Source organism: Miscanthus floridulus, chromosome 1, assembly GCF_019320115.1.
Source record: "Miscanthus floridulus cultivar M001 chromosome 1, ASM1932011v1, whole genome shotgun sequence".
Lineage (NCBI taxonomy): Eukaryota > Viridiplantae > Streptophyta > Magnoliopsida > Poales > Poaceae > Miscanthus > Miscanthus floridulus.
In genome coordinates, this window is record NC_089580.1 from 95,795,350 (window position 1) to 95,821,458 (window position 26,109).

General features: G+C 45.6%; 2 protein-coding genes and 1 pseudogene across 2 annotated transcripts; 1 reads left to right on the forward strand and 2 right to left on the reverse strand.

The window, feature by feature from the left end:
• Nucleotides 1-831: 831 nt before the first annotated feature.
• Nucleotides 832-22,288, reverse strand: LOC136460566 (probable protein S-acyltransferase 22). Its single transcript, XM_066460222.1, has 7 exons — nt 22,178-22,288; nt 21,085-21,399; nt 20,340-20,408; nt 20,177-20,248; nt 19,836-19,914; nt 1,518-1,594; nt 832-846 (listed from the first exon to the last, which is right to left on the reverse strand). The coding sequence occupies exons 1-7, from the start codon at nt 22,286-22,288 to the stop codon at nt 832-834; spliced, it is 738 nt and encodes a 245-aa protein (XP_066316319.1).
• On the forward strand, nt 5,598-16,321 carry LOC136510392 (uncharacterized). Its single transcript, XM_066504860.1, has 6 exons — nt 5,598-5,928; nt 5,995-6,207; nt 6,269-6,346; nt 6,406-6,492; nt 15,901-15,971; nt 16,105-16,321. The coding sequence occupies exons 1-6, from the start codon at nt 5,893-5,895 to the stop codon at nt 16,319-16,321; spliced, it is 702 nt and encodes a 233-aa protein (XP_066360957.1). The 5' UTR covers nt 5,598-5,892.
• Nucleotides 22,289-24,171: 1,883 nt separating the features above from the next.
• LOC136460576 (amino acid permease 3-like) lies at nt 24,172-25,968 on the reverse strand (annotated as a pseudogene).
• Nucleotides 25,969-26,109: the final 141 nt, after the last annotated feature.

Genomic DNA, 26,109 nt, shown 5'->3' on the forward strand with positions numbered 1-26,109 from the left:
CTTTATATGAACTTTAAGGTGAAACAAGGTTATTTTAGTGCATGGAATAAGTATGACGTGAAAGAGGGACTCTATATAATTGTTTGCCCCGGGCCCTGAATCTCAGGACTGGCTCTTACTAAGACATGGTAAATTAGTTAAATTTGAAATTTACTGTGCAATTTAGTACTTGTATATCAAATAATGGGGCAAAATTTACGGTTGTTTAACAAATTGCTAATTGAATTTACCAAACCACACTGTAAAAATTTTAGCGCGCCATACCCCATACAAAAATCCTAGGTGCACCACTGATTGCTATAAACCTAGGTCATCCTTGCCTATATGTCTGTACCTTCGTATCATCCACAATCAATCTACTATTCGTTGTGCCTAATCCAACTTACAGTCACAATTAGAAGATCACATGAAGTATACAAAGACAACAATGGCTTTTAGTCCCAATCAAGTGTGGGTATACCCTACAGATGGCCAAACGAGAGCCACATAAAGCTAGTATAGCAATTTAAAAATTGTTGCCTCTTAGTTCTGCGTACTGGTCAGTTCACAAAGAAAAATGAATAAATCAACAGACTAGTCTTGAATTATTGATGTGGTAGTGATCGTACCTGATCTTCAACTAATAGTCTTGGTGGAGTACACCATGATCCGCGATGAAGCGGACCGAAAGAGCTAGTAATACTAAGTCCTGTGACAGAGCTAATGATGGACATCTGTGGGCTCTGGTGCTCAGAATGTTCTTGTTGTTCTTGCTCTCTCAAAGCTACAATGTAATCGTATGTACTGATTCCCTGCATTCATGTTGTCAAGGGAAATGTGATAATTAGAATTTTACTTGAATTCAGCCTGAAAGATAAAGGATAAGACATTTAGGTTGTAGCAAAAGAAGTCATGCTTACAAGGAACTAAGAAGTTCAAACATGCTCTCTCCAAGAATTTAATTTAAAACTGATTATCCTTTCCAGCAAGTTAAATATATTATTTTAGTTGGCTCTCTATCAGCATATGCATAAATAAAAAAATGCGGTTAAGATATGAAAACTCTACCTATTTATCAATAGAGGCAACGTAAGTGGAGAGAGAAGCAAATTGGATTTTATAATTCTCACAGTTTGAAACAATAGTTATGAACTTTCAGATAAGATGGAAGGTTAAAAACTCCAGAAGATAGGTTCCACTTAAAAGCTTAAGCTAATAGGAATAGGGTGGGCAAGGCTTCCTCAGGTCTGCAATGTGGAAATAGGAGTTAGCGGTAATTATTTTATTTAATTGTGCCCGCTAGGATTTGGACTAATGAGACCTCCGGTGCTCATACCATATTGAGTTGCATGCACCGACCAGTAGAACCCAACCACTTAAATTGATAGGAAAAGGTGGGCAATTCACTTATACTTCAATAATATATTACAGATAGTTATATATAAAACAAAGGAAATGTAGAATATGAAACAAAAAGTCATTTTCGTTTCTCAAATATAGCATTGACTGTTTAGATGGATGGCTACTGAGGGACTCACTTTCTTTTTAAGAAGAATGTGGAAGCATAGAAGTTGTGAGAGTGGTATTGTTGCAACCATCGCTAGTAACGTACATGTCTGTTAGAATAGGCTGCCTATGGGCTGGCCATGGGCCGAGCGCCCAAGCCTATTGGGTGGGCTGCCTCTAGGGATTATGGTAGATGATTATTGATTAGACAAGGATCACCGTTGATTGGGTGTTTCTATAAACCCTTCCTAATCCTTGCCTATATAATGTACTCCCTGTACCCATATCAATCTATCACAATTTCTCGAGACCTATTCGCTCTCATGGTATCAGCCGCCTAGGTTTAGGTCTTCCCTTCCGTTGCACACCCCCGCGCGCCGGCCTCTGCCGTGCAGCGCCATGTCTCCCACCCCTCGGCCTCTCCCAGGTCTGGGGATGTTACCACTGAAGAGATCGCGACACGCCAGACCAAGGAGAAGGCGAACGATGCCGCCGCCGCCGCCCAACTTCTCGACAAGGAGTGCCAGGCCGCCCTGGCTCGCGCTGCCCAGGCCGAGGAGGAGGCTGCAGCCGCCGTCAAAGATCACGATGCGGCTGCTGCCCACGCCAGCGAAGCCCTGGCGCACACAGCCAAGGAGCGAGCAGCCACCGCCGCCGCCCTCGATGCACCTGGAGGCGCCTCCTCCAGCAAATCTTCCACGTCTCCTCCTGACCTCGCCTCAGCCATGCTCCTCCATGAGGCCATGGCACTTCTACAACTGCACGCCTAGGCCGTCGCCGTCAACAACATCCGAAACCACGTCACCACCATCCTCAACGTCGACTCCGGCAATTTCAACCGCTGGCGTGATCAGTTCCTGCTCATCCTCGGCAAGTTCTCTCTTCAGGACCACGTCCACGAGGAACCTCCGGCCCCGATCTCCCCTGACTGGGCTCGGATGGACTGCGTCGTCAAGTCCTGGATCGTCGCCACGCTCACCGATGACCTTGCCAAGATCATCTCCGCCCAGGGCTCCACTGCCGGGCATGCCTGGCTCGCCATTGAGTCCTAGTTCCTCGACAACCGAGAGGCTAGCTCCATCCACCTTGAGACGCGGTTTCGCAACTTCGTCTAGGGTGACCTCTCTGTCACCGACTACTGTCGCCAGCTGAAGAAGATGGCTAACGACCTCATGGCTCTTGGGGAAGTGATCACTGACCGCACCCTCGTCCTTAACGTGATCTGTGGCCTCAACGAGCGCTTCAGTCACTCGGGGCCCTCCTACGCCATAGCCAGCCCTTCTCCACCTTCTTGGAGGCTCGTGATGACCTCATCCTCGAGGAACTCACATTGGAGAACAAGAAGGAGTCCCCTGCCACTGCTCTCACTGCCTCCACCATAGCACCAGGTGTTGATGCAAAAGTGGATCTGCAAACACAAAGGGCTAATACCCGAATCGATATCCAAAGCGTGCCAGTCGATTTGACCTGCTAATCGACAAGGATGAAGATACGAACACTTTGGTCCTGACAACAGCGATACGCCCGGAAGTCACGGCCAAGAGGTGTTCACGCGGAACTCGAGAATCGCCGAAGGTCGCACTGAAACGATGCAGCTCGCCGAATCAATGAGAACTCGTAAAAAGGGAAAAATATGCAGATTGACGAAGTCGCCGAAAAGTAAGTAGATGCAAATAGGAGTAAAAATTGGTTTTGATATTGACTGATCGATCTTTTCTTACATTGCCCCTCACTCCATATTTATACCCTGATCTAAAGAGACACAACCGAACACAACTAGGACACCAAGCCCATATCTAAGGAAACACGTGACTCTTACATGAACCATACTCTAACAAATATAGAAAAGGAAATCAACTCCTATCTATTTCCCTGTCCGCCTTAATTACGATGAAAATCTCGCCATCTTCCTTCCCATCGGCATATCCCCTGTTTCATCGGTAGTAGTCTTCAAGTCTTCCTTCATCGGCATACTCACTGCTGCATTGGCAGTAATCTTCAAGCCTTCCTTCATCGTCATACTCACTGTTGCATCGGCAGTAGTCTTCAAACCTCCCTTCATCGGCATCGACAATAACACCTCCAACCTCATCGGCAACGCCCGAGTCTAAACCAACCTTTCCATCGACCATCACCAGCTATCGGCAACCATCTTTACAAGCTGGCTTTCATCGGCTATCAAAGTACACAGTAACCTTCCCCTCGCCGATTAGTCCACTCCGATCATTATCACGTACAAAAAAAACGGTGTCAACACATGCCCCCCAATTTCGGAGTATAAAACCATTAATGCTCCGAAATTTACTCCAGATAACGCTTGCCTTTGCCCGATTACCGTAACTCATTCTCCAAGCCAAAACTTGATTTGTTATCAAATCCAATCAAATCTAATCTTGATTCACGCACTTCAGTAAATATCGCACAATCGCCAACCACTCTTGCCTTGATTATGGTTAAGATACCGAAACAATAACCCATCGGCAAGATCTTAACATGATAATGCTGCCATTTTCAGAATTAAAATATCTTGTATCGATATTCCTTCCAAGTCATGATTACTTGTCATCAACTCATCTGTACAATCCCCTGATTATCGCGCGAACAATTACCATATCCATCTGAACCGCCTTGACCTATATGCGCGCGACATAGAGATAAGTCCAAAATACCCTTATTCCGGGCGGCTTATAAATAGATTTCTCCGGAACCCTCATTTTCTACCTTCAGCCTCCAATCCTTGGCATTCTCACTCTCCGACGGCGACTCCGATGAACAACTGCGCGACCTCAACCAACAAGAACCCTTCTCCGGCGCTAACTTCAAGTCTCCGGCTCGTACCTCCACCTTCCTCAAGACAATGGCCATCAACTTCGACGTCCCCGCGGTTCGCTCCACTTCCATTACCTTTTACTTTGATCTTTTTGCAAATTCATTCAGTTGGTGATTTTTCCTTTCTTCTGTTCTCTGGATTCTATAACCTTAGGAACTGCGCAACAAATTAGTTATCCCAACCGATCAGCCGCACGTCCAATGCCTTGGACCAATGGGCAACCCAGATCCAACCGATCTGATCAATGCAGAGGTTAACAGAATCCCCTTTAGAGCCCAAAATTTCTCTCTGAATTTGTGGAAAGACACATTCCGATCTTGGCCCAAAACCACCAAAGGGTGGAAAGATTGGTACTTGAGGGTTAATAGATCGATGCAAGTATACTGGGCAGAACGAAGGTTAGACCAATGCATTAGGCTATCTATTGCCGATATGCAGAAAAATGAATCAATGATAATTGCAGCTGCTTATTTCTGGTCAGACACGACCAACACTTTTATGTTTGGACATGGCCCAGCTACTCCTACCCTTGCCGATATCCACATGCTTACTGGCTTGGACATCTCAACTGCCGATGAAGGCTCCATCTATGGTAGAAAGTCTGAATATAGGGTGAATACCCGCAACATCGGCGGTTGGACAGGATACATTCAAGAATACCAGAAGACCGGGACACTTAACCAGAGGGAACATGCCACATTCCTGAATATGTGGTTAGAAAAATTTATCTTCTGTGGTCGATCAGTAGGACCAACCAACGCCTTCCTCCCTGCAGCTGAACTTTTGGCTAATGGCGTAAGGTTTCCTCTTGGCCGATACCTTCTGAGCTCCACTTATCATCTTCTTCATCAAGTGTCTCAGAAACTTTTGCTTGGCGAACCCATCGGCAACCTGGGAGGCCCGTGGTGGTTTATCAACATGTGGCTGAATGCCCATATGCACAAACGTTTGCAATGGGACTTTTTTGCTCAACAATTCCCACGAGAAATTGCTGAAGACTATGTGCTTGGGGATGATGAATCGGCAACACGCTCACCCCTCAATTTTGGTGAAGCCATAATTGTCCTTCCTGGAACAGAAGCCAACGAAGACCAAATCGGCAGATTCTTTCAAAGCTTCTACAATGGTCTTTCTCGTGATCATAGGCCTGGGTGCCTTATATTGACGAAGAAAACAGATTCCCCCTTCTTTTCAACTTTGCCGATGACACTCTGAATCAAAATAATGAGCTCATGATGGCTATCATCACTCCTAGGGCAACTCCAGTAAACACATTCGGCAGCGGGAAAAACACCAACATTACGTATGAATTTTACAACCCATCGGCAGTATCCCGCCAATTGGCTTTTGGGCAACTGCCAATCAAACTCTGCTTTGCCGATGTGATCAAACCCAGGGAAACAATCACCTGCGGAACAGATTGGAACAAGGTAGTACAACTCTCCCCCGATGCCGATACTACAGATGTTGATATATCCACCTGGACACCAATATCTTTCATCACCGAGTCATATAAGCAATGGTGGCGAGAGTGGAAAGAACAACTGTTCGCAACTTCTGCTCACACATATCGGCACATGATCGACCCTGAATATGCCATCCCTGACGACGCGGTAAGTTTCTTTTAACTCCCTTCTGCTTTTCCCTTCATATATCAGTAACTGATTCTCTTGTAACAGGTTAACAACCCAGCACCATCGGTGAGCAAAAGTGGGAAACCCTTCAATCTTCGGCCTGTTTCCCCAACATCGCCGATCGGCTACAACGCTCCCACCTTAGCCGCTTTGACCCACCAGAAGATTCGTACCAAGACCATCACTTCCAAGTCCAAATTGGCTACATCCAGGGCTACTCCATCGGCTGCTGCTACAACCTTGGTCAAAGCATTCAAGGTAACAACCTTGTTTATTTTTACTTATGCCGATCACAAACTGTATTAACCTTAATCATCAGGGGGTAAGAGCTGCTACTGGATCGTCATCGGCAATTCCGCCGATATCAAGCACCACTTCTTTCGATGAACCTTCAGAGGTAGCTTCTTGACTTTACATTTTATCTGTTAAATATCATATCTTACACTTGTTTTGCAGCAACAATTGGGTACATCGGCAAACGTACCAGATGTCCAAGCTTCACAACCAACAAGTGTCGATGCCCCCCAGCCAATCGTTGCCGATGCCCAAGCAAAGCGCAAAGCTTTAACAGATACTGAAGCACAGCCAAAACGACAAAGGTCTATGCCGATTCCTACATCTGCCCCAATGTCATTGGTCATCATACCTCAAGAGCCCACCACCGATGAAGTCACAGAGGATATCCCATCGGCAAGCTCAGCCGATCCCCCACACGACATACTCCAGGTTGCTTCCTCCAGTCAAGCACAGGAAATTGCCTTGAAACAGGTAAACCGATCAACCTAGCTGATTTACAATACTCATACTTACCCTTAACTGATCTCCTTTTCTCTCTCTCAGGAACAAGATTCCCCGAACAGCCTATTTTCCTTTGCCATTGACATTTCTGACGACGATGGAGAGGAGACAAGTTCTTCCCTTGCACTGGGAACAATATCGGCAAAGACTAAATCCAAGTTGGAAACCCTCCTGAACTTGCTACAGCAAGGTACCGCCCAACTGGTAGATGACTCGGACCCCGCAAAGGCAATTTTCAAAACAATTCGTGGCCAGGTCCCTGCCGATGTTGAAGAAGTACTCTTCCCAGCAGCTCATTTAGAAAGCCGCCAACTGCAATATCAATGGGCTGCTCAGCGCATTGCCGATAGAGCAGCTCAAGCTCAACTCAAAGAAGAGATGCTACAACTGAAACAAATTGCTGATGAGAAGCACAAGGGCATCGTCAACTTGCAGACTTCGGGTGCTGCACTTAAGCAGAAAATCTTGGATTTATCAGCAAAGAAGATAGCTCTATTGGCTGAATTGAAAGAAGTCGATGCAGCCTTAACTCATGCTCAACAAGAAGAAAGCCAGCTACCCAATGCCGTCAAAGCCCTTCAGCAAGAAAGAGATATCCAAGCTCGCAAAGCTTTAGCCATGAAGAAAAAACTCAAGCCTGTGGAGGGTGCTGCCGATGACGATATCAAAGAAATGGAGGAAGCCGACCAGATTCGCCTGCGTGCGATATTAGCTATCCAATCCTTGTTGAACTTGTAATCTTATTTATTGTATCGGCACTTTATGAGACATTGACATCCTTGCATAATTCTAGCCGATAGTACTGTTATCGGCACTTATACTTTTATGCATCTACCCAGATACTAGGGTAATATTTCTTTAAATATTTTCCATTTAACGCTCTGGGAAACACAACCCCTTCGAGGGTTTCTAAAATATATGCATTACCAGGAACAGACTAATTTATCCGATATGGACCTTCCCAATTAGGAGATCACTTTCCAAACTTTGAACTTTTAGTCCCAATCGGTAAAATCAATTTCCAGACCAGATCTCCATCGGCAAACTCTTTTACTTTCACCTTCTTGTCATACCATCTAGCTACTCTTTTCTTATTTTCTTCGATACTAACTAAAGCCCTTAACCGATGACCCGCCACATCTTCCAACTCATCCTTCATAAGAGTATTATAATCATCGGCTGTCAGCTGATTTTGAGAACGTATTCGTCTAGAGCCAACCTTAATTTCCCAAGGCAATACTGCATCGTGTCCATATACTAACTGATAAGGCGTTACTTTGGTTGCACCATGACATGACATCCGATATGACCACAAGGCTTCATTTAATACTGTATGCCACCTCCTAGGATTTTCTTCAATTTTGCGCTTAATGAGTTTGATGATCCCTTTGTTAGAAGCCTCAGCTTGACCATTAGCTTGAGCATAATATGGAGAAGAATTTAAAATTTTAATTCCCATACCTACAGCAAACTCATCAAATTCTCCTGATGTAAACATAGTGCCCTGATCGGTAGTGATAGTCTGAGGAATACCAAATCGGTAAACAATATGCTCTTTCACAAAATCAATCATATTGACCGATGTCACCTTTTTTAAAGGAATTGCCTCAACCCACTTTGTGAAATAATCGGTAGCAACCAGAATAAATTTATGTCCTTTACTCGATGGCGGATAAATCTGACCAATAAGATCAATAGCCCATCCCCGGAACGGCCACGGTTTGATTATAGGGTTCATAGCCGATGCAGGCGCTCTTTGAATATTACCAAACTTTTGACACCCCTGGCATCCTTTAAAATATTTAAAACAATCTTCAAGAATAGTCGGCCAATAGTACCCATTCCTTCTGATCATCCATTTCATCTTGAAAGCCGATTGATGTGCCCCACATACTCCTTCATGAATTTCACCCATCAAGCTTTTCGATTCATCATTGCTAACACATCTAAGTAAAACTCCATCTATAGTTCGATAATATAATTCATCATCGAGGAGCACATATTTGGTAGCTTGGAACCTTATACGTCTCCCAACCTTTCTATATGGATCCTTTAAATAATCGACAATCTCTTTCCTCCAGTCATCGGTATCAACTGCCGATGTTAGCACTTCCTGAATAGGCTGATACCCTGAAGCATGCTGAGCTAGTCGATTAGCTTCCTCATTATGCAATCGAGAGATATGTTCAAGACGAAAACCTCTAAATCCTTTCAACAATTGCAAACATCTTTCATAATACAAAATCAAAGCTTCACTTCGGCATTCATAAATTCCAGCCAATTGATTTATAACTAGCATAGAATCACCAAAGATTTCAACAACATCGGCACGTATCTCCTTCAGCAATTCTAACCCTTTTATCAAGGCTTGGTATTCAGCTTGATTGTTTGTCGCTGTAGCAACAATCGGCAATGAAAACTCATACTTCCTTCCTTGAGGTGAAATTAACACAATGCCGATACCTGCTCCTTCACCACATGTGGACCCATCGAAGAAAAGTGTCCAGGGAGCAATCCCCAGAGAGTCCACTGTATTACAATGCTGAGTGACAAAATCAGCCATCACTTGCCCTTTAACTGCCTTAGTTGATTTGTAACGTAGTTCAAATTCTGATAATGCTAAAATCCATTTGCCGATTCTACCACTTAATATCGGCATCGACAGCATATACTTGACCACATCGTCTTTGCATATGACCGTACATTCGGCAGATAACAAATAATGCCTTAATTTGACACAAGAAAAGTATAAACACAGACACAATTTTTCGATGGCCGAATACCTCGTCTCAGCATCCACTAATCTTCTGCTCAAATAATAAATAACACGTTCTTTCCCTTCAAATTCTTGAATAAGAGCTGAACTGATAACTGTATCATCAGTTGACAAATATAACCTGAAAGGCTTCCCATGTTGAGGTGGAACTAGCACTGGAGGATTTGATAAATATTTCTTAATTTCATCAAGGGCTAATTGCTGTTCAACTCCCCATACAAATTCCTGATCAGCTTTCAATTTAAGTAGTGGGCTGAAAGCCTTGATCTTGTTAATTGCATCAATAGACTTCCTACTGATTTCAATGCCCCGCGGATGCACCATAAAACCCAAGAATTGTCCTGCCGATACACCAAATGCACATTTATTAGGATTCATCTTCAATCCATGCTTCCTTATGCACTCCAGTATCTTTCGCAGATCGGCTAAATGTGCTGTGATATCTCCAGACTTAATCACTACATCATCAATGTAGATCTCCACTAATGTGCCGATGTATTCATGAAAAATAAAGTTCATAGCTCTTTGATAAGTAGCACCGGCATTTTTCAAACCAAACGTCATGACTATCCACTCGAACAACCCCACATGACCTGGACATCTGAAAGCAGTCTTGGGAATATCTTCTTCAGCCATGAATATTTGATTATAACCTGCATTACCATCCATGAAGCTGATAATTTGATGTCCAGCCGCAGCATCAATCAACAAATCAGCAATCGGCATTGGATAGCCATCCATCGGTGTGGCTTTGTTGAGATTCCTGAAATCAATACAGACACGAAGTTTTCCATTTTTCTTATAAATAGGAACCACATTAGAGATCCACTCTGCGTATCGACATTGCCGAATAAACTTTGCTTCAATTAATTTAGTTATTTCGGCCTTAATGTCAGGAAGTACATTAGGGTTGCATCGGCGCGCTGGCTGCTGATGTGGCCGAAATCCAGATTTGATAGGTAACCGATGTTCAACTATCGATCGGTCTAATCCAGGCATCTCAGTATAATCCCAAGCAAAACAATCTTTATACTCTTTTAACAAATCTGTTATTCGCTGCTTACACTTGGAATCTAACTTAGCACTAATAAAAGTAGGTCTTGACCTATCACCATCACCAATATCTACTTCTACTAAATCATCTGCCGATGTGAACCCTTGACCTAATTTTCCATCATCGGCAAACCTATCCATTAAAACTCCTCTTCAGAACCGACTGCTTGGATCGGTGGAATTTCATAATCAGCAACTCTAAGGAACTCTTTTTCCCAAGCTTCTCCTGATATGCATTTAGTTCGCTCATAAGTATCTGATTCTGCCGATGCGATGATATAAGAAGAATCACCAGGGACGACCTCAATCTTATCCCCAATCCACTGTACGAGGCATTGATGCATTGTAGAAGGAACACAACAATTAGCATGAATCCAATCCCTCCCTAGAAGCAGATTATATGCACCCTTGCCGTTGATAACAAAGAACGTCGTTGGCAAGGTTTTGCTGCCGATGGTCAATTCAACGCACACTGCCCCTTTAGCCGGTGACACATTGCCTTCAAAATCTTTCAACATCATATCGGTTTTGGTCAAGTCTTGATCTCCCTTACCAAGTTTCCGATACATCACGTAAGGCATAATATTAATCGCAGCCCCTCCATCAATAAGTACCTTAGACACAGGCTGCCCATCAACTCTGCCCTTCACAAATAAAGCCTTAAGATGCTGTCTCTCGTCATCGGTAGGTTTCTCAAAAACAGCCATCATTGGATCTAGTGTTAACTGAGCTACTTGATCAGAGAGAACAACTTCTTCCTCATTATCAGATAGTGCCAAAAACTCCATCGGCAACATGAATACCATATTAACATCTGCCGATGGACCCTTATTTTTGTGTTTTACCTGCCACTGCTGATGACCGGGCCTTTCATTGGAGGAATTTTCCTCTTGGTATAAATCCTCCGGACGCTCACGTTGCATCCTCCTTCTCTGCGTCTTTGTCAGACCCTCTGGGCACCATCGAGGAAACTTGGTTTTCCAAACTGGCTGATAACAAGTCCTAGTTGGTTCTACACGACGTATATTAGGGTCCCTGTAGAATATTTCCTCATCGAGAACTCTTGCGTTTGCCATCTCCTCAAGCTCCTCTTGATTCCTTGGAAAATATCCAGCGCGTTTACCAAGCCTCTCATGTACACTAAGTCTACCCCCCAGCCGATCATGCACTGATGCTCTGCCTCTGATCGGCTCGTTGATAGACAAACCCTGATTACCAAGTTGAAACCTCCTTTCTGAGCGATTGACCCCGTAATAACCATTACACTCAGGGCAATTTTCAACAGTTGGCAATTTAATACCTTCTTCCCAGCAATGGATGAAAAACGGACATCTCCAATGATCTTTATGTCGATTCCATTCTTCCTGACGTCTCACTTCTTGCTGTTGTCGATATCGGTCATTACGTTGACGCCAACCCTCCTGCTGCCTTCGATGAGTAATCACAATGCCAGGTCGAAGAGGATTTTTGGAACTACTGCTTTCTCCTAGCAAACCCTTACTTTTTGCATCATCGGTAGTTATCCGATGTTGGGGGTCCACTGACGCGTTTTTCTCAGTAGCCTCTGACGTCAATACCTTGGTCTTTCCTTTGGCATCCAACATATTTGCTGGAAAAGGGTGTTGATCAATTTTCATCGGCTTCTGGGCCTTGGAAGTACCAAACTTAATTCTCCCAGATTCAATAGCCGATTGTAACTGTTGCCTGAATACCTTGCACTCATTTGTACTGTGTGAAGTTGCATTGTGCCATTTGCAGTACAAGATCTTCTTCAACTCTTCTGCCGATGGGATCATATGATTAGGTGACAGCTTAATTTGGCCCTCTTGAAGCAGAAGATCAAATATTTTATCGGCCTTGGTGATATCAAAGGTAAACTTTTCTGGCTCTTTTTGACCAAAGGGACATGATATCGGCTTTTTATTCTTAACCCACTCAGCTAAGCCGATAACTGGTTCTTCATCAGAGTCAGAATCTCCTACTTCTTCAACAAATGATACCTTTTTACTCCAATTCTTTTTAGGTTCAAAAACCCTAGTATCTTGATCAGAGATCCTTTGCACAAGATGACTGAGGCTTTCAAACTCCTGAGAAGCATATCTGTCTTTAAGATGTGGCAATAACCCTTGGAAAGCCAGATCGGCAAGCTGCCGATCATCCAGCACCAGGCTGTAGCACTTATTTTTTACATCTCGTAGCCTTTGTACAAAGCTTTCTACCGATTCATCATTACGCTGTCTCAATTTTACTAAATCGGTAAGCTTCTTTTCATGGATTCCAGCAAAGAAATACTTATGGAATTGTTTTTCTAGATCAACCCAAGTAATAATAGAATTTGGTGGTAATGAAATGAACCATGTAAATGCTGATCCAGACAAAGATGATGAAAATAATCGAACTCTTAATTCATCTCTGTTAGCTGCCTCTCCACATTGAATAATGAAGCGATTGACATGTTCTATTGTTGATGTATCATCTTGCCCAGAGAATTTAGTGAAATCTGGTACCTTGTACCGATTTGGGAGAGGAATTAAATCGTATGCAGGAGGGTATGGAGTCCGATAAGAATAAGTATTGACCTTGGGCTTTATCCCAAACTGATCCTTCATAATTTCTGCTATCTTATCGGCCCAAAAAGCATCAGCCTCCTGCTGACGAACTGGTTGAATTTCTACAGGAGGTGCCTGCTGACATCCCTCCACATATCTTTGTGGCCCACGATCTCCAGCAATCGGCATATTTGCCGTTACTTGTGGTCCATTAGCCTGTTGGAAAGGATTCATCGGCTGAGCTGCCGATGCTTGATTCTGGAAACCAGCTTGCATATGACCTTGTTGAATCCCTGCAACCTGCTGATTTCGCTGAACTGTATGTTGAACAGGTAACTGTCCTGACCAATCATTATTAGAACTCATCGGTACAAAACTTACCGATGGCTGGTAATTTGCTGATATTGTTGGATAATTATAACCGGTTTGAGGCATGAACTGAACCCCAGTTTGACTCATAGCAGGGGCTTTCTGCTGCATCGACAGTAAGCTCGCCGATGGACTTGAATTGAATGTTTGAACCATAGGCATCTGGAAACCTCCTGGAGTTGGTTGCACAGAAGTAGTTGCGGCATATTGAGGCACTTGAGCCATCGGCGAAACGGCCGATGGTATAGGCGCTCTTCCTACTGCATCAAACACTTGAGGTAATTTAGGATTGAAAGTAGATGACTCCGGAGGCATGCCATATCCCCACCAATTAGTAGGAATCTGGCTATTCTGAGACACAGGGCCTGACATAGCTGATGCCGATAGATCTGTATTAAGCTGAACTCGCCCTCCTGGTAGTACCTGATCTGATCGTATCGGTGTAGATTGAATATTAGGTGAGCCTGCCAATACTGGAGGGGAAGTAACTTCTGTACCCACAACGGCCGAAGGAGCCGATGGAGTTTTGACAGATGTCGGCTCTGGTTGATGATAGGTAGGCCCAATGTAATGTGGTGCCGCTTGTCCTTCTTTGAGAGTTCGAACCACAGCATTATGAACAGTATTGGACAGCACATTGGAATGATTAATCAAAGCATGATTTACTGCAGAATTAACCATCTCTTGAAGTTTACCAGGATTGGAGTCAAAGGTAACCTGCCGAGGCAACGGCAAATCTTGCTTCTGGATGACTTGTCCACTCTTGTTCAAGCTAAACGATCTCAGACAAAGCTGCTTGTATTCTTCTACAGCCTTTTCCATAGCCTGCCTCTGTTCTTCCTTGAGATCTTCTTCTGATACTGCGATAATGTTCCCTGAATCGATCTTGGGATTGAACATATTGATTGATTGGTCCCACCGGGCGTGCCAAAAGATGTGTTGATGCAAAAGTGGATCTGCAAACACAAAGGGCTAATACCCGAATCGATATCCAAAGCGTGCCAGTCGATTTGACCTGCTAATCGACAAGGATGAAGATACGAACACTTTGGTCCTGACAACAGCGATACGCCTAGAAGTCACGGCCAAGAGGTGTTCACGCGGAACTCGAGAATCGCCGAAGGTCGCACTGAAACGATGCAGCTCGCCGAATCAATGAGAACTCGTAAAAAGGGAAAAATATGCAGATTGACGAAGTCGCCGAAAAGTAAGTAGATGCAAATAGGAGTAAAAATTGGTTTTGATATTGACTGATCGATCTTTTCTTACATTGCCCCTCACTCCATATTTATACCCTGATCTAAAGAGACACAACCGAACACAACTAGGACACCAAGCCCATATCTAAGGAAACACGTGACTCTTACATGAACCATACTCTAACAAATATAGAAAAGGAAATCAACTCCTATCTATTTCCCTGTCCGCCTTAATTACGATGAAAATCTCGCCATCTTCCTTCCCATCGGCATATCCCCTGTTTCATCGGTAGTAGTCTTCAAGTCTTCCTTCATCGGCATACTCACTGCTGCATCGGCAGTAATCTTCAAGCCTTCCTTCATCGTCATACTCACTGTTGCATTGGCAGTAGTCTTCAAACCTCCCTTCATCGGCATCGACAATAACACCTCCAACCTCATCGGCAACGCCCGAGTCTAAACCAACCTTTCCATCGACCATCACCAGCTATCGGCAACCATCTTTACAAGCTGGCTTTCATCGGCTATCAAAGTACACAGTAACCTTCCCCTCGCCGATTAGTCCACTCCGATCATTATCACGTACAAAAAAAACGGTGTCAACACTAGGCTCCTCCAACGCTGCCTCACCCACGTCCAACACGGGCTCCGGGGGTGCTGGCGGCCCTAAGTCCTCCAACGGCAATCGTCGCAGCAGACGCGATGGCGGTGGAAAGGGGCCCCTGGTGGCAACAACAGCACTGGAGGCCACCACCCTCCCTCTGACGCCCAGCAGCAGCAGCAGCATCAGACGGCCGGTGCCCAGCAGCCTGCCACCGGTGGTTGCCCCTAGCCCAGTGTCTACAACCCATGGATGGGTTCCATTCAGATGTGGCCAGGGGGTCCTCGTCCTCCGCTGGCACCCATCCCAGTGCCTCCTCATCTGCAGGCACAGCAGCAGGCCCTCCTCACCCAGTAGTAGCAGGCACTCGTCGCCCACTAGCAGCCTGCTACCGTTGCTGCCTCTGATGGCTCAGGATAGTGGGTCGCCCTGGGGTATTAGAATCCTATGGCCGACCTCCCTTCTTGGGACCAGACGGCCCTCGCCTCCGCCTTTAGCACGACATCGCTGACCCCTCCCTCATCCAACAAGTGGTACTTCGACACAGGTGCTACTTCACATATGGCATCTCAGTCTTCCTCCCTTTCACATGTTCTATTCCCGCAGTATCCTACTCCTTCATCTATTGTTGTCGGTAATGGTTCCATGCTTCCTGTTACTACCACTGGCTCCACAGAGTTGTCCCCTACTTTACGTCTTAATAATGTTCTTGTGTCGCCACAACTTATTAAGAATCTCATCTCTATGCGCCAATTCACTATCGACAACAACTATTCTGTTGAGTTTGACCCTGCTGGTTGTTCTGTGAAGGTTCTTCCATCTTGGACCAAGATTGTCAGCTGCAATAGCTTCGGGCCGCCATATCCACTGCGCCTACCTCCAGCACACTCCTTTGTCGCTCAGGCTCCCTCCCCACTATGGCATCGGCGTCTCGGTCACCCTAGTCATGAGGCATTGTCGAAGCTTGTGTCTACTATTTCCTGTCACATTCAGGATTGTTCAGATCTATGTCACGCTTGTCAGTTAGGGCGTCATGTTCGTCTGCCCTTTCATTCGTCCACCTCTCGTGCGTCTAGCAAGTTTGATCTTATTCATTGTGACTTATGGACATCTCTAGTTGTCAGTGTTTCTGGTTACAAATACTATTTGGTCATACTTGATGATTGCACTCACTACTTGTGGACTTTTCCTTTACGACTCAAATCTGACACTTACAGTATGCTTGCCCACTTCATCGCCCACGCCTCCACCCAATTTGGCTCCCACGTCAAGGCTGTCCAGTGCGACAACGGAAAAGAGTTTGACAACTCTAGCACCCGTCACTTCTTCCTCACATAGGGCATCCATCTTCGTATGTCCTGCCCCTACACCTCACCTCAAAATGGTAAAGCCAAACACATTTTCGCTCCATCAATAATGTCGTTCGCTCACTGCTTTTTCAGGCGTCTATGCCTCCCTCCAACTAGGCGGAGGCCCTCTCCATAGCGACTCTTCTGCTTAACATACTACCCACCAAGTCTCCATAGTTCTCCACGCCCCACCTTGCCCTGTACAGCACACCGCCGACGTATGATCACCTACGAGTCTTTGGCTGCAAGTGCTATCCAAACCTGTCCGCCACCGCTCCTCATAAACTCGCTCCTAGGTCTACCTTGTGCGTCTTCCTAGGCTATTCCACTCACCACAAAGGATACCACTGCCTTGACCTCTCCACCAATAGAGTCATCATCTCCTGGCACGTCATCTTTGATGAAATGGCCTTCCCCTTTGCTGAGCGCAATGGTCCTAGTATTCCGGTGGACTTTCAGTTTCTTGATGCTACTGATGTTGTGCCCGCTCCTATTGGACCATTGCACAAGTTTTTGTCTACAGGAACACCATCCAGCACCTCTGATGTCACCAGCGCCCCTGCCGGTCCCTCTGAGACTATGCCTAGGATGCCCCCGATGCCTCCGGTGGCTGCTACTGATCCCCCAACAGACAATGCTGATCCCTCGACGCCCGTGCTCTACATCCTGCCTACGCTGTGGACGCCAGGGACCCCTCCCGCGCCACACGTGGCTCAGGACGCGCCCTACATGACTGGAGGTGCTCCACCTCGCCAGCTGTACATCCCGCCAACGCTTCACGCGAGCTCGCAGTCTCCAGCACTAACCGCGGGCTCCATAGAGCCGGTGTCACCTCCTCCGGCACCCCATGGGCCCCTGCCCAGGTTCCCGCCTCTTTGTCCAGACCACGCCTTCGACTACCACTACACGCGTCGGCCTCGACCATAGCCTGCTCCAACTGCTCCTGTCACCGCCGCCTCGGCTGCACCTGCACCAGCCGCCCAAGCTACACCTGCACCAGTCGCGCTCCTCCCACTGCCCAAAGGGGCTGTTACTGTCCCTCCTATGACCAACCAACACACCATGGGCACACGTTCGAAGAGCGGTTTTCAGATGCCTGCTGCGTACCACGCTACGTCTATGTCACCGATACCGAAGACCTTCTGTAGCGCTCTTGTCGGCCCCATGTGGTGAGCTGCAATGGAAGAGGAACACAGTGTCCTGCTGAAGAATCACACTTGGGATCTCGTGCCTCACCCCCCTCGAGCCAACGTCGTCACCGGCAAGTGGATCTTCAAGCACAAGTTTTAGTCTGATGGCTCCCTCGAAAGGCATAAGGCGCGCTGGGTTCTCCACGACTTTACCTAGCGGCCTGGTGTGGACTTTGATGAGACATTCAGTCCCGTGGTGAAGCATGCTACTATTCGCACGGTGCTCTCCCTGGCTCTCTCTCGCCGTTGGCCCATCCACCAGCTTGATGTGAAGAACGCCTTTCTTCATGGCAACCTGATAGAGACAGTTTATTGTCAGCAGTGGTCTAGGTTTGAAGATCTAGCTCATCCGGACTATGTTTGTCACCTGAAGAAGTCACTGTATGGCCTCAAGCAGGCCCCTCATGTTTGGTACAGTTGCATGGCCACACACTTGCTGTCCCTTGGGTTTGCTGAAGCCAAGTCAGACACCTCACTCTTCGTTTACCAGCGCGGATCAGACACAGCTTACCTGTTGCTCTATGTTGATGACATCGTCCTCACAGCCTCCTCAACCGGCCTTCTTCGGCGGATCATCTTAGCCCTTTAGCGGGAGTTCGCTATGAAGGACCTTGGTGAACTGCATTACTTCCTCGGTATGCATGTTCAGCGCAGTGGTGGTGGCCTTCTTCTTTCTCAGCGACAATATATGCTAGACATTCTTGATCGTGCCGGGATGGCAGAGTGTAAGCCGTGTTCCACTCCAGTTGACACCAATCCGAAGATTGCTGCAGCAGATGGCACCCCTGTCTCTAACCCTTCAGACTTTCGCAGCCTCATTGGAGCCTTACAGTACCTAACTTTCACCCAGCCGGATATTGCATATGCTGTGCAGCAAGTCTGTCTTCATATGCACGACCCTCACGAGCCTCACCTTGCAGCTCTGAAGTGGATTCTGCGCTATGTTCGAGGCACTCTCCACCTTGGTCTCCTACTGCGACCGTCTACTTCGGCTGATCTTGTCATCTACACTGATGCTGATTGGGCTGGTTGTCCAGACACCCGCAAGTCGACCTCAAGCTATGCTGTGTTTCTTGGCGACAATCTTGTCTCATGGTCCTCCAAGCGCCAGAACACGGTGTCAAGATCCAGTGCTGAAGCCGAGTATCACGCGGTGGCCAATGGAGTTGCTGAGGCCACCTGGCTGCGCCAGCTTCTTCTAGAGCTGCATGCCCCTCTCCGGCGTGCCACACTGGTGTATTGCGACAACATCAGTGCCGTCTACATGACCTCTAACCCGATATAGCATCAGCGAACCAAGCACATTGAGATTGATCTTCACTTCGTCCTGGAGCGAGTCGCCATTGGTGATCTTCGTGTTCTGCATGTTACATTTCTTCACAATATGCGGATATCTTCACCAAAGGGCTGCCTCTTCAGTGTTCACGGAGTTCAGGTCCAGTCTAAATGTGCAAAGTGGCTGACGATTCGACTGTGGGGGCGTGTTAGAATAGGCGCCTATGGGCTGGCCATGGGCCTGGCGCCCAAGCCTATTGGGTGGGTTGCCTCTAGGGATTATGGTAGATGATCATTGATTAGGCAAGTATCACCGTTAATTAGGTGTTTCTATAAATCCTTCCTGATCCTTGCCTATATAATGTACTCCCTGTACCCATATCAATCTATCACAATTTTCCGAGACCTATTCGCTCTCAATGTCACCTGCAAAAGTAATTTTCTGTTAAAATGCAGTAAAATTTGTTCTCAGGTAGTTAATAGCACTGTATAGAGGATATTTTTCACAATTAAAATTCCATTTTTTATTCATCAAATTTTAACAAAACGAATGAAAACAACAGTTTATGTGCAACCAATATGTAACCAGCCTAGGTTTCAATAATACACGGAGAGAACAATGGGAGCATCTGCTAATGCAATTGAGATATAAAAAATAACTGTGTCTATCTATGGTACTGACTACAAAAGACAAAAAAATGTGTGAAAGTTTCCTTATTAAATAAACTCACCACGACAATTACAAAAGCCACAGTTGAGAAGCTGCTTCCAAGTTTTGAGATGATCTGCCCAGAGAACTCTCCCCGCTTCATAAAGAAAAGAATCAACATAAGAGAACCCACTAACCACTTCATTATAAGCTGTTCGTGTAGAAACCGTGCAGACCAGTCAATGATCAACTAGAATAATGAGGCCATGGAACAGCAATGCTGACTACATGGTGCCTACTTGATTCTGGGTTTTAACTGTTGCATTGTTAGTAATAAAGGGAAAACACAATTAATACTCATGGAGTAACTGTTTACATCCTAATGCTTGTCAAAGCTTTTGATGATTGTTTGTACTTACCAAGAGAACTGCTGAAGCCATTAGGATGAAGAATCTTTTGTAGTTTCTTTTCCCTATGCAATTGTTGAGCCACTACATGACACAACTACAGAATATTAGTTAAAATAGCATTTCTTTAAAGGAAAGACAATGTTTAAAAACAAAATTATCGAAGAAATCTTACCCTACAGTGGTGGTCAAAGCCATCAACACACTTGTTACAAACCCTAAAATGCTTACTGTGCTGCAACACCTGCGTAAAATAGCCATAGTAACTCCAGTTGCAAATAAGTGACAATCGTTCCAAACTTTGATTACAAAACACATTGAGTTTGAGTCTTTGGAAGTGACACAAGTAGATTTGTCTTGAAAGGCAGTTTCATAATGTAGACTTTTCTATATTTTATACATATGTTATGATAAAAATTCAAAGTTTGGAACATTCCCCCAGCTCCAAAATGTAAGATGTTTCAGTTTTGTCCTTAGTCAAACTTCTCTGACTTTGGCTGAGGTTATACAAAATACATATTAACATTTACAGTACAAATAAATGCATTTTCAATTTTATGGTGGATATGAAACTAATTGATGTTATAGATATTGGTGCATTTTTCTTAACTTAGTCAAAGCTAGAGAAATTTGACTCAAACATCTTACAATTTTAAAAGGAGGGAGTAGTTGACTTCGATAACCTCAAAACATCACTTATTTGTAACTGCAGGGAGTCCTAGTCCTAGAAAATCACAACTCAAAATGCTGTGGAGCTGTGACTATTTTGTGGCTTTGGAAAGGTATATCATCTGTTTGTTGAGAAAATTCATTTAACAATGGACTTAAGAGAAACTGTACAGATGAGGAGCTGAAGAGGAATATTTCAATGATCAAGTTGCAACATTAATTTTGAAAGAGAGATAAATCTGGTGACATACCTCTGCTTCACACAAGCTGCAGAAAAACATGCCTTCACTTGCGTTCTGTTCTGAAGATTGATCATCCGAGTGGAACCATCTTTTGCATAAGCAAGAAAATGGGAAGCACATCAAGCAAAGAAGCCTGGTAAATGTCAGGTATGAAGATGAATCCTTTCCTTCAAAAATATTGCTTAACTTCTCACTGTTATTAACAGCACTGCAACCATTGCTGAATGACTCTCTTTCATATGGTCTTTTCGATTTTAAGAAAATGCCTGGATCACCAGGATCTGTAGCAGCGCACCATATATATAACAAGACAACACAGGTGATCTGCAAAATGTCTTGCAACGGTTACTAATCAAATTGCAATGCAGAAGCAAAGATAGAAAGCTTTCATCTGATTCATTGCTCAGATGTTTGATTAATGACACTTCCAGCCACAATAAGTTAATGATAGAGGCATTAAATTATAAGCACAGATTGCTCCATACTAACAGGAAACATCAATACCACTGTTCTGTCAAGTAAAAAATGTTCAACTTTAACCATGACAAGTAGTCAACCTTGACATGAAGTTCACATTGCTTAGTGTGATAACTGGATCGTTTCCCTTTTCATGGACTGGAATAATCCTTTGCAAAAGAAAGAAAGCTCTGGTGGAAATAATGATGGGAAGAACCTCTATTTGCTTTCTCTTGGATTGTTATAAGAAGCTTAGAGGCCCAATTCCAATGTGAGCAAGTTTTGCCACTGACCTGCACAATGTTACAATCAGCACATACACACACATATTATAGTGACCTACACTAACCTGAAATGATAAATTTGGCTTCATTACTCAACATACACTGTAGGCTGAAAGGACTCTGTTACTGTTAGTCAGTGCTTGTGTTTTCTATGTTTGTTCATATGACACATTAATATTTGTATCAACTACCAAAGCATAGCATACTCCTCACTGCACATACTAAAGAGGTAAAGAAAGACACAGAGGTGAAGAGCACAAAAGGGAAATGTAGATCTAAGTAACCACTCTAAAGAAGGGTCACACACACAAGAAGGCTGTTTGAAACAGAAGGGGGACAACACAATGATGGCAGCTGTTCACCAGTGGGGTGTAGAGGCCCATGAGCAAATACTGCATCCTATCTCCCCCAACGGAAGGGAACGAAGAAGACGAGGATGGTAGGTAGGGTAGCTGCCACCCGTGCCTCCTCATCGCCAGCAAGGAAGGAAGAGTCCTCAGAGAAATCAGTCCGCCCGGAGGAAGGGAGTCAAAGGGGACATTTAATTTTTTACCATTATTACAATGTCACTGACATAGTATTTTATATACCAATCACCTCGTAAGTCTGATAACTGGTGAGTAAATGGCGGCAGGCGCTGCCAGGGAGCACCAAATGCGAAATCAAGAGGGAGGGCTTCCGTGGGTTAAAATCGATTGTCGTTAAGTAAACACTAAATTTTAGCCACTATAAACTTTAGAGCATGAAACTGTTTAGGGCCTGTATGTTTCTCTAGTTCTAGGACTAAAGACTAAAATAAAAACTAAATAGTAAGTCTTTAATGGTGTTTGTTTAAACAAAATAGAGAGGACTAAAGGGTATTAAAGCTACTCAACAAAAACTAAAATACCCTCACCTCAAGGGGTGGGGACCAGAAGGGGTGGGGACGGAAGAGGGACATATGGTGTCAATTTGGCCCCATAAGTCTCAATAAACCTCACTCAAGGAACTTCTGCATTTTAGTCTCTAGTCCCTGTTTTAGTCACTCCTATTTGGTTAAAAGGGACTAAAAGAAACTAAATTTTAGAGTCTAGTCCCTATTTCCATAGAAACAAACAGGTCCTTACTATCTTTGTCTAACAAAGAAAGTAAATCTCGCTTTCCGGTGAGTCATTCTTAATTTTGACTAAATACATATAAAAAATATTTATATTTATGATACGTAATAAGTATCATTAGATTAATCATGTGAAATATTTCATAATAAATTTAACTAGAGATAACTAAAGATTCTTTGACTACATGTAAAGCAAGATTTATACTTATTTAGACGGAGGTAATAGATTATAGGCTAAAAAGTTAGATATAATTTAATATAAAAATACTTTTGTGCCTCTAGGGCTGTTCATGCACATTCAATATATTTGAGACTGGTCACGGATGGACTCTTTTGCAAACTTAAGTTACTCCATTGGCTCGATAAAGTTGCGGCATGTAGTACCACCAAATAAAGTCTTGCTAGAACTCTGAGTCTAGATTCCTATGCAAAACGGAGCGCGGTATAGAACCCAGGTATGGAGATGACTGAAAATCACGGCTTCGTTTTATTAATTTAGGGCTAGATAAAAAAAACAGCTCTGCTTCTAATTTTTCTAGCCAAACGATCCAGCTCCGCGAACTCCATATCTGTCAAAAACGTGGATCTAGCTCTTAGATCCTCCAAATCCATGGAGCACCCTAAGGGGTGCTATGAAAACTCTAATTTAATGGACTTGGTGAAAACTACCCATCAATGCCATCCATTACACACATACGGGTTTGATTTTTTTCTTTCTGTTTCGCGTGTTCGTTTTCCTCCCGTCTCCGCGAGTCAGGCCAATATCCCTACGCCGTTGGAGCTCTACCAAACAGTTTTGTGGGAGGTCAGCTCCATCATATAGCTGCTCCATGGTGGAGCACATGCTCTGGAGCTATGTTTTCAGAACCGGAACCCTGTCAAACAAGCCTTTTAGTGCGAATTTTAAGTTTGCTAATAAGGTTTCATGTGAAATGAAGAGGTGATTAGTCCACAAGTTAGGCTGAGCAAAACATAATGACCATAGAGGAGAGATGGCACGTGCATGTTTGGAAATAGCTCAACTATTGAAGAGTTGAAGTGAAGATCAATATAATTTTTTGAGTAAAATGCACCGGAGGTCCTATTAACTTTCGTTGAGGTGTCTATAGGTCCTATCAACTTTGAAACTATATTTTTGGATCATGAACTTTTAAAATGATTCATTGCAGGTCCATACCCATTTATTTAATCTTAAATCCAACGTACATTTGCAGAAAACCCCCACCCTTTCTTTATCTTCTACGCACTCACCCTTCATGCTCAACGGTCAACGCCGCTCAGTCCGGCCGAGCCGTCGGCGACGACTGCGCCTTCGCACGCGCGTTCTGCTTCGGCGAGCGTCGCGGGTCCTCCCCAGCGACTGCTTGAAATGCCTTGCCGCTGCCTGCCCAGGACGTCGTCGACGGATACCACGGACGCCGCGGGGCGGTCTAGCGCGCTAGCTGCTTCCTGTGGTACGTGGACACCAACATGTTCACGGACCAGCGAGGATGCGTGGCGCGGCTAGGTTCTACGACTGACGACAATGACGACACATCTGACCGCGGCGCTGGGGACGTGCGTGGCAAGCCGCACCACGGCGGAGTGCTCCTGTGCCTGAACGAGTCGACGCAAGTGGTTCCAGCGCTGAAGGAAGGGAGGCAGCTGTCGTTGGTCCACGACGACGTGGTGGTGGTCGTCGGCTACTCTTGCTACCTGCGCATACCGTTATCCCCTCCAAAGATACGGTGGCCCAGTGTGGGTGAACTACGGTGAGATGAAGGCAGCTGTGCAGTCAGGCCGCTAGCAGCGCGGCGCTCGACGAAGGCGAAGATGGGCTGGCAGAACACCTGGTACGCTCCGATGAGGTGCACGAAGATGGCGACGTTGGTGACGTCGAGTAGCCAGAAGGGCTCGTAGAAGCCGAATCCCGTGAGGAGCTTGTCCGGCACGGCGTCGCCGAACAGCTACGTACCCCATGCACCCGCACAGCATGTAGAAGATGGTCAGTGGTCGCCACTGCTGAGACACGTCGCCTTCTGCATCACCTTCGACTCCAACGGTGGTGGGGCCTTGATCGTGTCCTGGAGAAACAAGAGCAATGTTGATTAGGAACAGAGCAATCTCAGGGTGATGGAAACAGAGGAGAGCTCTATAGAGGTCTTGATACTTACTTGGATTTCGATGAGGACTGTTGGAGAAGGAGTAGGCGAAGGTGATATCGCCGAAGGCCTGCAGGCTGTGCCAGACCTTCTGTGTGGAGGTGACGCCGGCACCGATGCTGATGCTGGTCAGGCTTCCCTTGAACCCACCATTAGCTGCAACAGTTGAAACAACCGTTTAGTAACTGAACTTGAGCAACGAAATGGCACCATGAATTAATATTTCTCGACAAGCCAGATTGAAGAAATGAAGGACTTACAGATGGTCTGTGCGATGCCGAGGGAGAGTCCGATGGAAGAATAGGTGAAGGACATGACGGCAGCGACGATGGAGAGCCACTGAAATCTGATCGAAGTCCGGTATCTGCGAGAAGACGATCTGCACGGCGCCAAAGACGATCATGTATGGGATGCTAGAGCTGGTACACGGTTCAGCATGCCATGGGTGTGGAAGCATCCAGCCCTCCTGATGGCCTTCATGCTGATGGACGACGCGATGGTGTACCCGATGGCAACGCCGACGAGGTTGGCGTACTGGATCACACCACAGAACGCGACTTTCGCGCCGCCGAGGTTGGAGCGCACGACGTCCATGTAGGTGTAGTTGCGCTTCCCCGTCTCTAGGTCGCCCATGCGGTAGCACTCGGCGAGCAGCGTGGTCGTGTAGTAGGTGACGAAGGTGAAGAGCAGCATGGTGGCCGGGGCCGCCCACCTAGCCGAGCTGCGCGATGGCCCAGGCCAGGGAGAGCACCCCGGAGCCGATGATGGCGGTGATGATGTGCGCGCTGGCCATCCAGAACGTGCCGACGCGCTGGGGCTGGCCATCGTCATCCAGCCACGCGGCCTCCCTAGCGTTCCTAGCCTCCACGGTGACCTCCATCGGCGCCACGCGGTTGGTGCCTTCGTGTGCCGCCATGGATCAGCCCAACCGGTCGAGCTCCCTCTCTCAGAGCGTGAGGACTGAGGAGGCTGGCTGGCTAGTTGTGAGGCGTGTGGTAGGGGGTTTTCTACAAATATACTTTGTATTTAAGGTTAAATAAATGTGTATGGATCTACA